Raw genomic sequence first — 19,147 nt, 5'->3', positions numbered from 1 at the left:
GGCTCTGTGTCTGCAGGGCCCAGCACAGGAGTGGGAGGTGCCTCTCAGGAGCTGGAGGAGGCTGTGCCCCTCAGAAAATCTCGGAGGCCAGGGATCTCAGGGACCAGCCCTCTCTGTGCCTCACCCTCTGCCCCCCAACCCCCACCCCAGCCTCAGGAAATGGACCAGTTGCCTCTGCACTGGCACACCTCTGCCACTCACTGTCAGTTAGTCAGTCAGTTCTTCATGTAGCCCAGTGCTTCTCAAAGTGTGGCCAGCAGCATCAGCATCACTGGGAACTTGTTAGAAATGCAAATTCCTGGGCCCCACCCCAGACCTGCTGAGTCAGAAACCCCGGATTGGGGCCAGTGCTCTGTGTTATCACAAGCCCTCTTGATTTCTGGTGTAGGCTCAAGTTGGAAAACTACTGACATAGTTGTGTTCCCAACTACTCCGTCCATTAATTGACAAATTGTGTGATCGTTGAGCCCTGCTATGTGACCATCGCCGCACCCTCCACTCTGGTCCACTCATTCTTTCCAGAGCTGCCAACAACCTGGGCACACGTACGGATTCACGGAGAGATACTCAACCACACACATACACACTGAACTCACACTGGCACACGCTAACCAACACACAGACGTGTTCACACACACAGACTCAACGCCCACTGAGCAACTCTGATGAGGGGGTGGTGCCAACCTGCCTCCTCCAGAGAGGCCGGTGGAGGGAGGCCACCAGGCACGCACTTCCGGCCTGACTCCAGGTTGTGGGGGAATCCATAAACAATCGAAACCATCTTCAGTGATGTCCTAGAGCCTACTTAAAAGCAGGATGCCCAGACATTTTTGCCAGTGGCCAGCCAACCAACTTACCCCAAAATGTGTAAGCAAGAGTCACTGTTTCCAGGCGGGCTGCGATTTTTTTTTGTTCTCCTAAATCCTGATATTGCCTCTGTTCTTGGGCTCACACTACCAACCGACTCCTTCTGTGTGAGCAACAGCGTGATATCAAAGAACAAACTCTGCAAGGTGGCCACGTGTCTCCCTGGAGCTGTCCTTCGACAGTGTGCCGCCCACAAATCCACACGCAGCACCCATTGACTGACACACACACGCACACGCACGCACGGAGCAGAGAATCCATCAAACGCATCAGCACCCCCGTAAAAATAAAGCACAACGCGTGTGACTGTCCCCAGGCTTTCTGAACAGGCCCAGATTCACACCAATTTGCGGCCATTTGATCAAAACATGTCCCCACTGCCCCCATTTCTAAAAGCCACTTCAGTAGCCTCTGGACGGTGGCTGCCTTCTCTTTCAATCAAAAAAAGAAGGGAAAAGAAAAGAAACAGATCTCTTCCAATGTCTTTATTATTATAATTATCATAATCTTCAGTTTTCAAAAAATATAAATAGGTGCTCGGAACCCTGGTGCCCGCACGGTCCCGGGGGTGGGGTGGGGGGGAGGGGAGAGGGTGAGGGGGCGCTCCCGCTGGGAAGGAAGTGCCCCCACCCAGCCCTGCCGAGAGCCACACCTGCTAGGGTGGCAGACAGCCCTGGGGGAGAGGACGCTGGAAGAGGGACCCTTGGAGGGAAGCAGATCCCCATGCAGCAGAAGACCCCTGGATGGCTCGCTCCTGCCCACTCACCCTCGGCCGGAACCCACCCGCTCTCCCCCCGGCTTCTCCCCGACAGGGATGGTGTGGCTTCTCCTGCTCCGGCCCGGCCCCTTCTCATCGGATACATTCAGCTGCGGCTCCCGAGTTCTTCATGCCCTGGGGCTTCTGCCCTTCCAGCTCCTTCTGCCCCTTCCTCCCTCCTCCCTAGCTCTCCCTGGAGAAGAAAGAACCAACGATTCCACTGCTCTTGGATAAAGTCAGGAAACAAAAAATAATCTTCTTTATTTAACTTAACCCCTCCCCTTCTCCCCCTGTCCCTGCACTGGTCCTTGGAAAGGCACATCGGGAGATTGAAGAAAAGTCTCTAAACTCAGTCCACGGGTTACGATACATTTGCTGTGCTTCGGCATTTGAGGGAGAAAATCAGACGAAGTGTCGGTGATCTGGGGGTGGGGGGGTGGGTGCATACACAAGGTGGGATTTATGTTTTTCCTTCTTTAATGGAATTCCTTAGAGGACAGAAAGCGACAAGAAGAGGACACCATCCGTGTGGGATGTCAGCCTGGCAAGGCTCCTGGGCTCAGCATCCTGGGCGCGTCCGGGAAGCCCCTTTCAGTGGGCCGTGCTGGGGCGGCTCCTCCGTGGGGCCCGGGAGCTCCGCTTCTGTAGTCTGCGCTTGTAGCTGGCGGCTGAGGTGAAGGGGAGATGGAAAAATCCTAGTGAGCCCCCGGGAAGAAAGCAGGGCTGAGCCCTCCTCATCGTGCCCCTCCTCTGCCTGCTCCCCTCTCCGCAGAAACCAGGGGCTCCAGAGGGCAGCCTGGGGGGTTTACCCGCTTCCCAGTTTTAATTTTTCTTGGCAACAACTTGGGCTAAGGGGCTGGTGTTGCAAAGGACAGCGGGCCCCCTGCTTTCTTAGTAAGCCCCCCTGGGGGCTGAGGGCAGTGCCCCGTGACAAGCAGCCCCCTGGCCTCGCTGCCCTCATGGCTGGTGCAGACGGCTGGTGTCCAGGATCCCCAGGAGAGGGCCAGCCACCGCCGGGCCCCGGACGCAGGGAGGAGGAGGTGCTGGCGGGATGGGACGCTGTGCTCAGCGAGGGGTGGGTGGGGTGGTGCTCACGGTCTGTGCAGGTGATCCGGGGCTCCTCCCACTGTCCGCTGGGCTGGCAGCGGATGGTGGGCACGTGGCGCTGGACAAAGCCCTCGGTGCACTGGTACCGCACCAGGGAGTTGATCTCGTACCGCGCCTTCTTCCGCCCAAAGGTCCTGGCGTGCTCCACCACAGGGGGGTCTCCGCAGGCCACTGAGGGACAGACAGACAGTCTTCAGAAAGGGCTCCTGTGATGCGCCAGGCCGGTGAGGAGCCGGTGTGGCTCCTCTGGCTGCCATGAGACAGCCCAGAGCCCAGGGAAGGGACATCGAGCCCGGACACCCAGCCGTGAGCCCTGGCTGCTGGCAAAGCGGCATTTTCATGCCAGGCTAAGAATCTGGAAACCACTGTTTGTGGCCCTGGGTTCCTCGATGACTCAGAGCAGAAGGAAGGGAATCAAAGGAAGGGCCTAAGGGGACGAGGAGAAGACAACCAGAGGGAGAAAGGTGGGGAAAGGGGGCGAGAGCCCGGCAGACCTGCCTTCTTTATGAAAACATCAGTGCAGGGAGAGTGAGACCTAACAGCATGGGGTGAGGCCAGGGGCAGGACCAGGTGGGCGTGTGCCACTAGCACCTCCACGTCACAGACTTAACACCAGGATCAAGGCCTGACAACTCTGGCTGTGAGTGACGGGCTTGGGGACCCAAAGAGAGGGAGGCTCCCAACGCATGTGCCATCGCGGGTGAGCTCCTGTGCCGATCTCCACGGGACTGTGTGCACGTGTGGAGCAGGGGTCTGTGCTCCAGCCTGTGGCCTTCACCCTCTGCCTGTCCCTGTCCACGGTCCCCAGGAGTGGACTTGCACCTGCCATCGGCCCTGGGATGCTGGCGTGAGGAGAGGGCCCCACGTCAGCTCCAATCTGCTTGTGGTGCAGGTGAAGTGACATCAGCAGCCAAGAGACAAGGGACTGGCCCAGGTCACAAAGCGGGAGCTGAAGTCTTGATTCTGTTCACGTGGGCCCTCCCAGGCCGCCACTCACCCGTGCCCTTTTTACACGTGAAGGGCAGCTGGTAATTGCAGGGCACGTCGTTCCACTCGCCCTTCTCGTGCCAGATCATCACCACGCAGTCCTCGCCGGCCGTGAAGAAGTTGTCGGGCTGGTTGGGGCGCCAGTTCTCAAATTGCTGTGAGTGGGCGTGGGGGAGAGGTGAGCAGAGGGCAGGGGTGGCACAGCCTGGCCTGACCCCCGCCTTCTCCCCCAGCCATCAAGCCCTTCCGCGGGCTCCTTTCCCTTCTGGCAGTGGCGCAAAGACTGCTGGGAGCCTGGGCAGGGCTGTCCCATGGGCTCTCCAAAGAACTGGCCTCACCGCCCGGCTGTGTCCTTTCTCAGAAACTCAGGACCCCAGGCTTCACCGCCCCTGTTAAGGAGCGGCCACCACGCTCCTCTTCCATATGGGCCACAGGGGCTGCTCGCGCAGGCTGCCTTGCTGGGGTGGGACTGGGTGGCATGCTCCAAGTCCAGACTGTGCCTCCCCCGCTTCTCCCTCCAGCCTGGCCCCGGGACAAGCAGAGTCCCTTTTCCTCTAATGTAACTGCTCCCCTCCCCCACGGCCCTGTTGGCAGTCAGCTCTTCCAGGGAGCCTGCCTTTGCTGACCTGCAGCATCTACTAAGTATCCTGTTCATCTGAAATCTGTGTTGCTTTCTGTCTGTCTGTCTCCTTGAGGTGACTGGAGTTGTCTGTGGGCAAGGAACCCCTTGAGAGCTTCCATGGATCCCCCATGGTGGTTGGCCTGCATTCATTCATTGCCTTCCTCACCCCGCTTCCTGCATGCAATTATTCACTCAGCTCATCCAGCCTGGGCTGGTCTCCAAAGGCAGAGATGGACGAGACATGGTCCCTGCCCTCAGAGCTCCCGGTCCAGCAGCTGCTCAGGGAGCATTTGCATGCCGTCTGAATGTGTCTCCCTCTGGGGGTCCTCATCTCCCTCCTCTGGGCTGCCAACTCTCCCCGGTGCCCCTGCAGAACTCACCAAGGAGTGTCCATCTGACCAGCGGAAGTCCCCTTCGATGGTCCTGTCATTCAGGCCGATCCACTGGTAGTCTTGGGCATTGTCTGGAGAGAAGATGTGGGTTTGGGCATGGTGCTGGACACCCTGAGGGTGTCTGAGAAAGTTGAGCTCACAGAGGCAGAGGGGATGGAGGGGCGGCAGGAGCAGGTTGGGCTCCTGGGAGCATGGCACCTGCCTCTGAGGTCCTGACAAGAGTCTCAGCATAGGCGTGTTCAACCACTTTGGACCACCTCCCCGAGCTGGCACAGACTGGTGACAGCCACAAGGCTAGTCTGGGGCTGACTCTGACAGACAGTTGGCTGTCCTGGGTGCAGCCAGAGCCGTTGGCCCCAAAGACCTCTGTCCTCGTCTCTCGGGGCCCTTAGGCTACAGAAACACCCTTCGCTGTCCCCGACCCGTGCAGCCCGCCTGGGCCCAAGTCTGCTGACTTCTGGCAAGTGAGGCCCTTCGCCCACATGACCACTCTCCTCCCAGGTGCCAGAGGCCCCGCCACACTCACTGTTGACAAACTCCTGTTCCTCGGGAGTGACGATGCTGCTCAGGTGTGACTGCTGCTCCCGACACCTGCTCTCGGCGTCCACCCAGGTCTCGCGGTCGGGAAAGTAGCGGTAACAGTGGCCCTGGAACTTGGTCCAGCCCTTCTCACACAGCTCCTGGTCTGCAACACAGGTCAGGGGCTTGAAGGGAGGGGCCCGAGGCCGACTGGGGATGGCGGTTGCCGCCAGTCTTATGGCACGAAGTCCTGTATTCACCCTGTCTTCAATGTCATGCCCTCAAGAGGCCCAGTTGGATGGAGGCCCAAGTTGGAGGCCAGGAGGGCCTGGCCCTGGCCCCCTGGAGCCTCTGGGCATGTTCCCGCCCTCTGGAAAATGCCAGGACCCTTTCTCTTTATGATGTTGGCTCCCCCAAAGCTTTTCTCGTGTTGCTGCCTGCTCTGCAGGGCTGGCCGAGTTCATCAGGCCAGGTAAAGAGATGGGAAGGCGGGAGGTGTTGAGGTGTAAGGCAGGTTCAGAGGCTCCGAGGGGCTCCAGAGACAGGGAGCTGCGGGGAAGCACGTGAAGGCAGCAGCAGCGGGCGGTGCGGGGGGCGTGGAACGGAAGCTTGGGTGGCGACAGGGGAACAGAATAAGTCAGCTTTGGGTCCAAAGAGGACTCAGAGTGCTAAGTCTGTGGATCAGAGCTGGCTCCAGCAGGGCACGCGATTCTTGCCTCTTGAAGGGCGAGGCAGCCAACCCGGGGTCCACGACCCAGGGGCCCTGACGTTTTATTGGATTTCCTGGTGGCTGATGAGAAGAGGGGAGGAGCTTCTCTCCTCTCAAACCTATATAGGTAATGGGTCCCGAGTTCAGGAGGGTTCAAGAGGAGGGCCTCTTTTGGAGTTCCTGGAACAGCCCAGAGGGACCCACAGAGGCAGGGGCCTGCTGGGGCTGGCTCCTTCAGGCTTGGGAAGCCATTCAGGGTGTGTCTTCCCAGCTCCGCCTTCAGTGACACCACATTGGTAGCCTTAAGGTGGCCCTGGTGGGATTATTATATCTCAGAAATTGGCAGATGCTACAGCTCTGGGCTCCTCCCTCCTCTCTGAGAGCCGGTGGTTAAAATCTGCCAGCCCAGCAGTGGACGGAGCAAATTCCAAGACCCTCTCTTCCTTCTTCCACTGGGGCCTCCCAGGTGAAGGGCTGCCCCTAGAGCCCTGGGGCTGAGTGTGGGGCCGTGAACCCCTCAGGCTGTATGGCAGCCTCCTGATTGGGTGCCACTGACAGGCTGGCTGTCCCAGGAAGGAAGGACCAGTACCCGAGGGGAAGGAGGCTTAGGCTGGAGGGGTGCATGCTTGGCAGGCTTGGAAGAGAGAGGCTTGGAAGAGCAGGGAGAGAGGAGGGCTGGGGGCCAGCAGCCCGAGAAGAAAGAGGCACAGAGGCAGGAGGGCTAAGAAGATGCCGCTGGCCCCCTGCTGCCAATGCCTCCCCCAGGGGGCGAGACAAAGGTCTGGAAGGAAGGCGGAGAGGCCTCAGAGGCAACTCAGCACCTGGCGAGGCCGGAGACATCATCCCAGGGCTGATGGGTGGGGCCAGTTCTTGGGCCGCCTCAGTGCCTGCGGGCTGAGCTGGGCAGGTAAGGCTGGAGGGCGCAGGTGCTCCGGGAGGCGCCAGGGCCATGCAGGATGGAGGCGCTGGGGGAACAGCGACCCAACGGCAGGAAGGCTGGAGGAAGCAGCGGGGCCAGAGCCACACACAGCATGAAGGAGCCGAGGGCGGTGAGGGCTCAGGACTGGAACGGGAGAAGAGATGCAGCCTGGCGCATAGCCGGGCACCCCGGCTGGGGGCCAGCTGGGCTGCTCCAGTACCATCTCTGTGCTCCATCAGAGTGTATCCCTGCCTCCCCTCCACCAGAGCACCTCCTTCCCAGTCTGACGCCCAAGATCTGTCGTCTGTGCGGACGTTCCAGACCCTTCTCCCCTGTGGCAAATATTTTGGCATCCTGGGGAGAAAATCCTCGTAGCTCTCCACTCCCACTCCAGCCAAGACCCCAGGCACTGATTTTTTGGGTTCTTGGGATGAAGGTGGAGGGTGAGAGGCTGCAACGGAGGAGGCGGGCCCAGGCCTTTTTTCCAGAAGCCTTAAGTTCCTCCACCAGTCTGCAACCTTGGCAGTGCCTTCAAGGAACATGCAATCCGGAACTACCTCACTACATTGCTTAGGACCAAAGGGAGCCTTCCCAGGGGTTTCAGCTGCTTTCTGGAAGTTTCTGGGATGTCCAACTTGAGAGTTCATTGAAAACAGTTTTGAGCCCCTGCACCCTTCCAGTTCTGTGTGGGCCGTTACTATTAGCAACTGCAAGCCCCACCCTCCCCTTTCTGAGGTGGGATGGCCCTGAGATCCAGGAGGATGGGGGGCCATGGGGAAGCCTCAAAAGTGAGAGCTGGGGGCTCTGTCTGGCCCTGGGAGGTTCCCGGCACACAACTCCCCTTCGCAGAGCCTGGCCGAGGGGCAGAAGCAGAGGGGTTGGCAAGGCCCAAGAGGGGACACTCAGACCCTCTCCCTTGCAATGAGGCTCTGTTCTCTCTGGCCAGGCTTTGACCTTGCACAGGGGAGGAAGAAAGGAAGTGTGGGCCGGAATGGCATTGACATGGCAGTTGTCATGGTGGTGACATGCAGCAGTCCCTGCTCATGCATGACCTGAGCATGCTGGTGACATGGGAGTTCTCAGGCAGACCAGCCACAGCTCTTGCCAGAGAGGAAGAGGAAGGCAGCTTGGCCAGTGTGGCACGGTGGCTCTCAAGGCCATGGAAGGGCCACAAAGGTCCCATGGACAACACAGCAGGCAGACCATGACCATGCTGGGAAGGTCCGTGGCTGTCATCCGGAGCGAGAACCAGTGACTCCCACCCATCGCTGCCTTTAAGACAAATGCATGGCGTCAGCTCTGTCCTCTTAGTCTGATGCCTGTCCCCACCTCAGTGGTGGCATCTGCAGGTCTCGAAGCCCTGGAGGAGGTTAGCGTTTTAAAGGTCTCCCAGAGCCCCACCTTCCTAAGTGCTGGCCGGCCCTGCCTGCATGGCTCCCCTGCGGTCAGATCAGCCAGTGCCCTAGAGGAGGGTTTTCGCGGGGAACAGCGAGAGAAGGAGTGGAAGGGAGTGGGGCAGACTTCTCAGTGGTGACTGTCTGGACGGGCCTGGGGGCCCCCAGGGCCTAGCACCAGTGGTTAGGAAGGAAGGGTGAGGGAGGAGGAGGAAAGCAGCTGTTAGTAACATTAGCTGAAGCCGAGACGGCCGTACCGATCTCACACAGGTCCCCTTGGTAGCTGGGAAGGCATAAGCATGTGAAAGAGTCGATGGCGTCCACGCAGGTGGCTCCATTCAGACAAGGGCTTGAGAGGCACTCATCAATGTCTGCAAGAAACCAAGGGCCACCGTTAGGACTCCTGTCGGCCACTCCAGCTTCGCAAGCCCGGCGGCTTCTTTATGGGTGGCCAGCCCTGCTGCTCTCCAGGGCCCTGGGAGGAGAGGCTGGATTTCCTAAGGACTGTTGCTGCTGCTGCTGCTGCTGCCGCCATCTTGGAGCGCTGAGCCAAAGATCCAACAAGGGTTTTCTTGGATGTGTGTGATCCTTGATTGGCAAACTTGGAGCCGTGGAGGCAGGCTTCCCAGTGGGAGAAGAGATCTGGTGATTTTGAAGGCAAAAGCCTGTGGTGAGAGTGAGCATGGAGTCCCTGTAAGATGCCTTCTCTTGTGACTATTTCAAGAGGCCTTGGGGTCTGAACTGGCTCTGAACCTGGTGGTGAGCAAGGACAAGGAGGGCAAGTTCTTGAAGCTTGGTGAGAGCTCTTTCTTTTCCTAGCTTCCTCTGTAGCTATGAAGCAAGGAAAGAGGGCAAGGCCGTGCCGTACTAGAACCAAGAAGCTAGAAGTGGTCTGCAGAGCACAGGACCAGGAGAAAACGGCAGCAGGGGATATTGGCTTGAGACTCATGACATTTTTTGGGTTGCAGACACCTTCTCTGTCTTCAGCAAACAAGATTCCAGAGTATCTCATAAAGATAAAGCCAACTTCATTCTCTTGGGGAGGAGGGACAAATACTCAGCCCAACATTTCCCCATATAATCTCCTTTCAGCTTACGGCCCCAGAACGTGGACATCTCCAGCCAGTCGTGATTTCTAGAGGGCTCCATCCTGGCCAGTGGGAGACCAGTGTTTGAAGCCGGCGAGGCACTCAGGACATGGCCACCCACCAGCACCAGCCTGGGACACAAGCAGCTCCCTACCAGCCTCTTCTACCCAGGCAGATTCTTCTCCTCTTCTGTTCTTGGGGGCCAACATGTTCTTTCTGATCCAACTTCTTCACGGGACTTGAATTGATAGGTCATTGGCCTTTGCCTCATATTTTCATCCAACAGCCAAGATGAGAACTGAATCTCCTAATCTGGCCTTTTCGCATCTTTCTGAGAAGCCAGAGACCTAGAGGCTCTCTTCTACTCTCTTCGTCTTTGTTCTCCAAAGGCTCCTGCTCGCTTTTTCTGGGTGGCTTCCCCTGGGATCATGACGCAGGCACTGTGCAGCTCCTCTTCCCGGGAGGTCAATACAATTCTGCCATGAGTAGGTCCCACCGGCTCATGGGGCGTCATGATAGGTGGCTAAGCCTTGGTCTGGGCAGCTGTGTTCCTACAACCTTCAGGACCTGATGCGTCTAAGCTGGTCTCCATGTGGGCGGCTTCCTAGAAGTTCCTGGACTTCGTTCTTGCCTCTCGTAAGAGCAGACTAGACCTTAAAGTCAATCTTCTGACAAGAAGGCAAGAGCACTTTCTTCAGGATTCTTTCCCTAGTGCTTAGCAGACATCTTCTAGACCAGAGTTGGGTTGGTGCCACAGGTGGCCTGAAACTCTCAAGTCCCCAGGTACTCTCTCTTCCCACCAAGTTCTTAACTTCATCTCGGGGCGTGCACACCATGGACGAGAAACCGACAGTTCCGGGGTTGGAACTGTTCCAAGCAAAACCAAAATGCATGGAGGAACTGACCGAAATCCCAGCATGCACCAGGATTCCCAGCAGCAGCAGGAGCAGCAAAAGGTCAGGCCGGTGGGCCAGGCAGAAGCAGGGGATGGCTCTCCTGCTTCAGGACAGCTGCTGTCCTCGTTTGTCCAATTAGCATCATTATGGGAGGTGGGAAGCACTGGGCAGGGAGGAATTAAGCAAATGGAGGCGCTAAAGCAGTTGTAGAGAGCAAGGGACAGGAGTGGCCTGGGGGGACCACCCGACATCCCCCCTGCAGCCTCAGGCCAGCCCACGGGGGAGAGGGCTGGGGAGGGGGGCCCACGGGAGGCCGGCCAGGGGCCTTCCAGTTGCCCAGAGGCCTATGTCACATCGCCCACCCCTGGTGGCCTGAGGTCCAGGGGACAGTGTACTTTTCCTCCGGCGTTTGGCCAAGGCACAAAGTCTGAGAAGCTCGAGGAACCGTTCCTGGGCCCAGAAGCCGTTTTGTGCAGGGCCCTGGATTCACGGGCAGGCTCGGAGGGAAGGAAGGGCCGAGACCCCCAAAACCAGTGCCCAGGGGCCCGGGGTGACAGAGAGGCCTCCAGCTGTGGGAAGAGGCTGGCGGCCTGTGTGGGGCTTTCTCACAGCACGAGGCTGGCGGTGCCACCTCCTCCCCGGCTGAAGGAGCTGCTTGGGCTCTGCGATTGTCACCTCTTTCTGTGAAGGGCGGTTAGGATGTCACTTGTCTTCATGAGAGGAGCTGGGCAGGGCCCTGCTGTGAGCACAGAGCGGGGAGCCCAGCCATGAGGATGGGAAGGGCTTCAGGCCGTGGGCAGACGGCGTGAAGGAAGAGAGGAGAGAGAGGGAACCGGCACCTCTGAAGGACCTTCTCTGAGCCAGACACTGCATCCCACACCCACACGGTCCTCCCAGCAGCCCGACGGCACAGACGTCTTTGTGTCATTTCACAGGGAAGGAAACAAGTGATGTGACCTGTCCACGCTGGTAAGTGGGGGGACAGACGGCAAGAGATGGAGGAGAGAACTGGACAGTGAGGCTGGAGGCTGGAGGCTGCGCCTCGTCCCATGTGGAGGGAGAGAGAGCCGGGTCCTGGACCTCAGCATCTCGTAAGCATTTCTGCTGCACCAGCACAGGGCTCAGCTGTCATCGCCGAGCAGGGACTCTGGGGCATGTCAGGACCTCAGAGTCCTCTTCCCACTGCTGTAACCAGAAGGGGTGGTTCGTTCCTGAGCCAGGCACCCTAGCAATAGCTCGAACTTAGTGGGGAAAAGAACTGAGAGCCCCTGGTAAAGGCAAGAGGAATGAAACCATTTGCAAATAAGCACTTTGGCATCTGAATTGGGCATCTCAGCCCTCCACCCTGAATAGGTCTTGTCCAGCTTTTGCCAGGACCTCCAAATGAGAGAGTTTATTTGACTTATAGAAAAAGTTGACTGAAGAGTGGCAGCAGGTGCTTTTACTCAAGCAATACCCAACTAAAGGGACTGCCACTCATAAAGATTATGACATGAATGGTACCCCTCCAGTTGTTCAGTGCACAACCCGTGCAGCTGTATGTGGCGACCCTGGACAAACTTTCCTGGATAAGGATGGGGGAAAATCCGCTCAAGAAGCACAGAGACAAGTTTCTTACCTCAGTGGATGCTCTGTACTCTGTAAAGAACTGGGATCAATCAGGATGGGACAGACTTGAGTAAATACAGATTTACTCTATCACAATTGATAGACGGATTATAAGAGCACATTTATCAGTTCCAATTTGCCTTTAAAGTAAAAATCATTCAGTTAAAAAGCGTACTATAGCTATCTATACTATCAAGTCTTTTGTATTTTTAAAGTTTGATCTTGAATGTAACTTGAATGCCCTGCTTCTTAAATTCGATTAGTTAAAATCTGCCCATGGACTTGTTGGTTAAGTCAAGTCAAGAAGACAAGAAGTGTGACTTGTATTTTCACTTATAAGCCTCTATTTTCACTTGCTTTGAAAGATTCCCCTACCCACCCGCTCCTCCCCCCCAGGGATAAGGTTTAACTGAAATTCAAACATGTCCCCAGTAGGGGAAGGGACAGTGTCAGATCATAGATCAGAGCCCCGGACCTATGAAGTGACAAATGGCAGTAAAACAGAAATGAGGCTGCTTAAAGTTTAAGTTCACGCTCTTCTACCCAAGGGGTCTAGAGAAAGCCACGCAGCACTGCGAGGGCTGGAAAACTGCACGTGAGATCTGATTAGAACAGCATTTCTCAACCTTGGCTGCCGATCAGAACCACGGTGGTAATTCAAGAAACTTTTTTTATTTAAAGATTTGAAAAAAAAAACACGCATGCCGGAGTCCACCTCCAGACCCACTGAATCGGGGCCTCTGGGGTGGGGCCCAGGCGTGGGGCTTTTTAGAAGCATCCAAGGCGATCCTAAGGAGCAGCCAGGATGGAAACCTCGGAGTCAGAAATCTCACCCCCAGAGGAAATATAAGCAGTGGAAGTGGGAAGGATGCGGTGGCTTTTGAAGCCAATCCGAATAGAACATCCCTGCTTTTAGTTGCTGAAGATCTGAGAATTCATTAAACAGATGTTTATTTGGATGCCAAGAGGACAGATGCACAGTTTATCAAGAACACGTTTACGAAGGGCTGCCTAAACAAGATGACAGGAAGTGTCAAGTGTTTTCTTTTAGGACAAAATGCAGCCTCCGACCTCCTTTACCAGGTGCGGGTCTTCCCTGAGTATTCAGTCTTGCCACAGCAATAATGCCAGCGTTTGCTACCTATGGCCCTGGAGCACGCTCGTCCATGGTCTTTCAACAACCTGGGGTTCCTGGTTCTAGTCAGAGACGACGGGCGGGGCACCTGTGGGGACCAGACACCGTCTGTGGTCCTTTGGGAGCTGCGCTGAGCTCAGTGGAGCAGGAGTGACCCTGGGATCCCAGGGGCGGAGTCACGGGCAATGAGACCCCAGGTGGGTGACCCTCACCACTTGCTCTTTAGAGATGATAAAGCTTTGGCTAACCAGAGGAGCAAGAGGTGGGAGAGCGGAACCAACATTCCTTAAGGCCTCCCCCTGCCAGATGCTGCCCACTGATGACCTTGATCCTCACAGCAAGGTCGCTCATCTCTGGCTGCACACTGGAGTCACCGGGAGTTTGAAAAGCCCCAGTGCAAGGGTCTCAGGACCATTTCCATCAGAATCGGGGCAGGGGACCCAGGCACCAGAGTTTTCAAAGCCAAGAACGATCGGCTTTGAGCCTATTTACAAACAAGGTAGTGAGGGCCTGGCCGGGAGTGCCCAAGGGGCCCCACCCCAATTCTACAGCCTGTCTCCACTCTGGTCCCCTGAAGTCCAGCCTCTAGCTCTTCGCGACCAGCAACCGGTTATTATGTTCAAGAGGGATTTTCTTATTTAGCCGGGTGTGTGAAACAAGTGCATTAAGACCTCAATTCTTGGTTCGACTCACTCAGCGGAGTTAGAAAAATTACTTAGCCTCTCTGTGCTGCAGGTTCAGATGGGGATGATTATCAAGCTACTCCCAGAGCTGTGTGGGAAGAAATCGTGGGAAAGAACGTCCTTTGGAAACATACATGGTTAGAGAAAGGCTGTCCTTACAGCAGATTAGTTAAGGTCCACTGTCACCTACTTCTAATTTCAGGAGAGCTGGGACACAAGGCTTGCTGTGGCTTCTGATAGTGTCACATTTTTGCTTCAAGCCTCAGGCTGGGGAAGGCATTGTAAGAATGGAGGGGGGCATCAGAGAGACTGAGAGAGGGCAAGGGGGTCTGGTCCCGGCGTCTGCCCGGGTCCCACAAGCCCTGGTGGACACTGTGTCTGCTCCTCACTGAGCCGGGCTGAGCTGGCCGACTGAGCCGACCTGCTCTCCACCCACGCACGCAGACGGGGAGGGGGTGTCTGCAGACCCGGCACGGCGTCCTCCAGGGGAGCTGCTCACTGGACGGACAGCGAGGCCCACTGCTGACCGAGGACCGTGAGCCCCACTTGCTGGAAAGCACACACAGGGTCTCCCCAGGTTTTCTTCAGGGGCAGCCTTTCCCAGGACAGGGGCAGCTCTCCGCCCTCCTGTCGGGGTGGGGGATGAGGGAGGGGTGCGGGTCACTGTGGCCCAGTGGAAATACTGTCCCCTTGGCAGTAAGGCCAGGACCTTCCTAGGAGAGCCCACCCTCTCTGGCCACGGACCCACAGAGTGATTTCAGTCATGGCCCCCACTCGGGGGCAGAGGCTGACCCCACTGCGGGAAGAGCGATAGAGCCGCACCCTAGTGCCCGTGCATACGGACATCCACGTGTCCTGCACAAGTGCTAAGTGTGCGGCCTATGTATGTCACAGCAGCATATAACACACCAGCAGGGGCTCATTTGCACGTATATTCACACGTGGAAACACACAATCCTTCTCTGTGGACCGTGTCAAGGCTACTGGAGGACACGATGGTTGGTTCCCCCAGGATTGCGGCTCTGACTCTGCCTGCGTCCTAGGAACGCAGCCCTTTTATGAAGGCCTTTTATGATTCCTGACTTTGCACAGAGCGTGGGTCAGGGCTTGGGGCAGCGGTGTAGACAGCTAACCCATGAACAGGAGCTCAGAGGTAACGGGGCATTTCCCCCTCGATGGTGGAGATGTTGACCAGACGAAGCCACAGGCCTCAAGGTGTTCAGGGAATGACAGGCAGATTCTAATCATTTTGTTTCGGCGGGGGGAGTCACCTCCAATCAGAGGATCCCCAGGCTCCTCCCCGTCCCACAGGCTGCCTGACCCACGGCAAAGGCCAAACAGGGGCCCCAGGGTGGCAGGTGCCCAGGGGCAGGGTCACAGCTGACCTGCAGTCGTGAAGCCGGGAGCTGGGGGTGACAGCACTGTTTGTGTCACTTCCTTCAGGCAAGAAGGGGACCCAAACCCCAGCCAGCCCAAGCCTGGTGGGGACTGTGGGGGCTTTCCTGGGGAGGATCACTCTGCATGATGCAGCCAGCCCCTCACAGAGCTTCCCTCCCATCACTCTGCGGGGCGTGTGACCAGCTACCCCCAGTTCTCCCATTTCTTTGAAGTCTCAGATTTTATCTTCCAAATTTAAGCCCATTTTGCATTCTGCTCATCAGTCATTGGCTTGACAAAAACTCACTGCTTACCAGTTTAATCACTTGACTTTTCTCTCCTAAACTGCCGCGGAGAACAGACGCTCTAGAAAGACGGGCCACGTCTGTTCTGTGGCCCCCACCCCAACATGTCACTGACTGCCCCCTCCCAGGCCTAGGTGCCTGAGCCTCAGGGAGCCTGGTCGCCTCCCCCGCCCCCCCAGAACCCCTTCTGGGGATAAAGGAACCCCCTTGCTCCCCTGCCTGCACCCCCACAGGCTGTGAGGTCTTTCCTACATCGCAGTGCTGGCCTGTGCGGCCAGGGGGACACAGGTACATGACATGTCCCTCTGTCTCCTGGCAGGTCCCAGCACCGCAGGGCTCCTGGCACAGGCCCTGGGGGGCCCCACTCCCCAGCGAGAGGCTGGATGTCACCGCCTGGGGTACAGCGCAGCCTCTGAGACCTCGAGGTGGGGCCCCCAACGCCCATGAGGCTGGCTCCAGGTGAGCATGTGAGAGGGGACTCAGTTCCTCCCGGGCACCTGGCCCGGCACCTGGGGGGCTCTCTGACGGGGGGCGGTCTCAGCCATGGGGAGGTGTGAGGGACCCCAAAGCGAGAGCAAAGGAGAAATCACCAGCCTCTGGGCTGGGAGCTGGGTGTCGAGGTGAGGCCATCACTACGGTACAGAGGGGCCACCTGTGACGGGCCAGGCGGGGTGGGGATGCTGGGTCTAAGTCAGGACACAGCTAAAATAACACTTCGTAGTTCCTGAAATCGCGCAGGTTCTAACCCTGCACAAAGTGACTATTTGGGCATAAACATCATCGGTAGATCCATTCTCTCATCTCACACTCACCCCACGGGAAAGGGGCATGAGCAGAATTTCCAGCACTATCTACACAGTCATCCTTCTCTCTGTGCCAAGTACGGAGAGCTGCATTCACATATAAACGTCCTTATGATGTAACGCCACTGTGGCAATAACCATCAATGATCTGTACGTATGTACTGCGTGCAAAGTGTGATGCTAAGTGCTTGTTTCCTGGATATTTATATCCTGTTTAATCTTCCCTGGTACTATTCTCGTTTTACAGATGAGGCTCAGAGAGGTTGAGAAACTTGCCTGAGGCTGCACAGCTAATCTGTGGTGGAGCTGTGCTCAGAACCTTCAATCTCCACAGCCTCCCACTATGCTACAGTCTGAACTACCCAAACCCCTTTAAAGAAACAGAATCCTAAGAATACCTGTGACGGCTGTCTCCGATACACCTGGTCCTCCTGGAGAAGCTGGGATGGAAGCCTCTGTCGGGGAGACGGCTGTTTCGGCTGTTGGGGTCTCTTCTCCTGAGTACAGGGGGCTTGAGGACTCGATTTCTAGGAGCGCCTCTGCAGGGCGCTGCATCTGCGGGGTCCACTCAGACTCTGGGAGGCTGGTGCTCAGGACCACATCTGGGCCCGAGGTGTGGCCAGACGGGTCTCCGCTGCTGTCAGTCCTGTCTCCGGAAGCCGCGGGGGCGGCTGAAGGCCAGCCTGATGCCTCTGTGCCAACGTGGTAGGTGGTGGTTGACACTCCACTGGCCTCCGGGCTGGCTGAGCCCTCCCTGGGGCCTTCGTGAAAGGGGGACGTGCTGCTGCTCACACCCAGGCCTGAGCCTCCGTCCAGGTCAGCTTCACGGGAGGCGGAGGTGGCTGAACTCAGATCAGGGGACCCAGAAGCTCCTCCGCTGGCCTCGGGGGCAGCAGACGCCACCACCCCGGCCTCAGGATAGGCAGACGTCTCATGGCCGGATTCTGGGACTGAGGATGCTTCCACTCCAGCCCCGGGGAACCCGGGCGTAGCTCCACCGGCTTCTCCAGACGCAGAGGCTTCTCCACTGGACTCAACAAGCTGGGGGGTGAATGTCACAGGGGGTCTCTGGCCGAGTTCCTGGGAAACAGTTGGTTCAGTAACACCCTCCACGAACTCAGAAGTGATTAAAGTAATTTCTGGAAGTCCTGAGGCTTCCCCACTGGTGCTCGTGGCCGCCGAGGATGCCCCACTTACATCAATGGTGCCCGAGAAGTCCCCACTGAAATGTGGAGTACTCGATGGCTCTCCACTGGGCTCCACCAGCCCTGACGGCAGCCCGCTTAAGTCCGAAAATCCCGAATGGTCTCCAGACACGGCCGGTGCTCCAGAATGGGCACCACTGAGTTCCAAAATGCCCGAAGGCCCTTCTCCTGCTTCTTGGGCTGTTGGAGCCTGGGTTACAGATTCCACCAAAGTTCTGTCTACAAGGGAGACAGTGGGGAGACCAGAGGGAAGTCCACTGCCGTCGTAGGCTCCCGAGGGCAGGCTGCTCCCAGTCTCAGCTCCAGAGGATTCTCCACTGACCTCAGCGACGCCACTTGGCAGGCCACTGAGTTCTGGAGGCTGGGATGTAAGCCCACTGGAATCAGGTGCTCCAGAAGATTGTCCACTGACATCTGCTCTCCCAGATGTGCCCGAGAGGTCTGCGTCCCCTGAAGGGAGCCCGCTGAGTTCCACGGATCCCAAACCTTCTTCTTCTTTAAACGGAGTCGGGGTCACTTCGACCAAACTGGTGTCCACAAACGTAATGCCAGAAGGTTCACCACTGCCACTCATGGCACTGGAAACCAGGTCATGGATTCCAGATGTTGTCCCACTGAACCCCGGCAACCCCGATGGCTGCCCACTGAGATCATGGACCCCGGATGCTCCTCCACTCAGGTCGGTTATGCCAAATGGTTGACCACTGCCAAAAAGAACTCCAGAAGCTTCTCCACTGACATCTGGTTGTCCAGAGGACAGTCCACTAAACTCAGTCACTCCAGATGTTTCCCCAGAAAATCCTGATGGCTGCCCGCTGACCTCAAAAAGCCCAGATGTTCCCCCACTGATGTCAGGAAACCCTGATGGCTGTCCACTGACACCAAAGAGTCCAGATGTTTCCCCACTGATGTCAGGAGACCCAGATGCCTGGCCACTGAGTTCAGCTCCTGAAGGGAGTCCACTAGCTCCGCCACTAATGTCCAGCTCGCTTAAGGGCAGTCCAGATGTTTCTCCAGCACCACTGATGCCAATCGTTCCCCTCCCTTCCAGTTGACCTGCAGTGGTGGCTGTGACGACTTCCACCAATGTCGTATCCACTAGGGAGACGGTTGGGAACCCAGACGGAAGTCCACTAAAGTCCGGCAGGCCAGAGGATGGGCCACTTCCAAGGTCCACCCCAGAATACTCACCACTAAATCCAGAGGGAAGGCCACTTGCTTCAGGAGCTTGCCCACTTCCAGAAGGTATTCTGCCAAAGTCCAAGGCTCCAGAAGCTGACCCAAACAAGTCCTCTCTTCCAGAAGGCAACCCACTAAGGTCCTCAGCTCCAGAAGCAGAGGTCTCTAGACCTTCCCTTCCAGAAGGAAGTCCACTGAGGTCCTCTACTCCAGAGGCAGTGGGCTCGAGATGGACCTCTCCTCCAGAAGGAAGTCCACTGAGGTCCTCTACTCCAGAGGCAGTGGGCTCGAGATGGACCTCTCCTCCAGAAGGAAGTCCACCAAGGTCCTCTACTCCAGAGGCAGTGGGCTCGAGATGGATCTCTCCTCCAGAAGGAAGTCCACCAAGGTCCTCTATGCCAGAGGCAGTGGGCTCGAGATGGACCTCTCCTCCAGAAGGAAGTCCACCAAGGTCCTCTACTCCAGAGGGAGTGGGCTCGAGATGGATCTCTCCTCCAGAAGGAAGTCCACCAAGGTCCTCTGCTCCGGAGGGAGTGGTCTCTAGATGAATCTCTCCTCCAGAAGGAAGTCCACCGAGGTCCTCTACTCCAGAGGC

General features: G+C 57.3%; 1 protein-coding gene across 1 annotated transcript in view; it reads right to left on the bottom strand.

The window, feature by feature from the left end:
* Positions 1-1,411: 1,411 nt before the first annotated feature.
* ACAN (aggrecan) overlaps positions 1,412-19,147 on the bottom strand; it is a 63,614-nt gene continuing 45,878 nt past the window's right edge. Inside the window, exons 14-21 of the mRNA XM_046652777.1 lie at positions 17,366-17,592; positions 16,567-17,209; positions 8,531-8,692; positions 5,259-5,417; positions 4,721-4,803; positions 3,729-3,873; positions 2,720-2,902; positions 1,412-2,292 (exon numbers count right to left, since the gene is read on the bottom strand). Of these exons, the coding sequence (XP_046508733.1) occupies positions 2,216-2,292; positions 2,720-2,902; positions 3,729-3,873; positions 4,721-4,803; positions 5,259-5,417; positions 8,531-8,692; positions 16,567-17,209; positions 17,366-17,592 (1,679 nt within the window). The 3' untranslated portion in view covers positions 1,412-2,215. The remainder of the gene's footprint in view (positions 2,293-2,719; positions 2,903-3,728; positions 3,874-4,720; positions 4,804-5,258; positions 5,418-8,530; positions 8,693-16,566; positions 17,210-17,365; positions 17,593-19,147) is intronic.

The sequence above is a fragment of the Equus quagga genome, chromosome 2 (genome assembly GCF_021613505.1).
Source record: "Equus quagga isolate Etosha38 chromosome 2, UCLA_HA_Equagga_1.0, whole genome shotgun sequence".
NCBI classification, from domain to species: Eukaryota; Metazoa; Chordata; class Mammalia; order Perissodactyla; family Equidae; genus Equus; species Equus quagga.
This window is presented reverse-complemented; position numbering and strand designations above follow the sequence as displayed.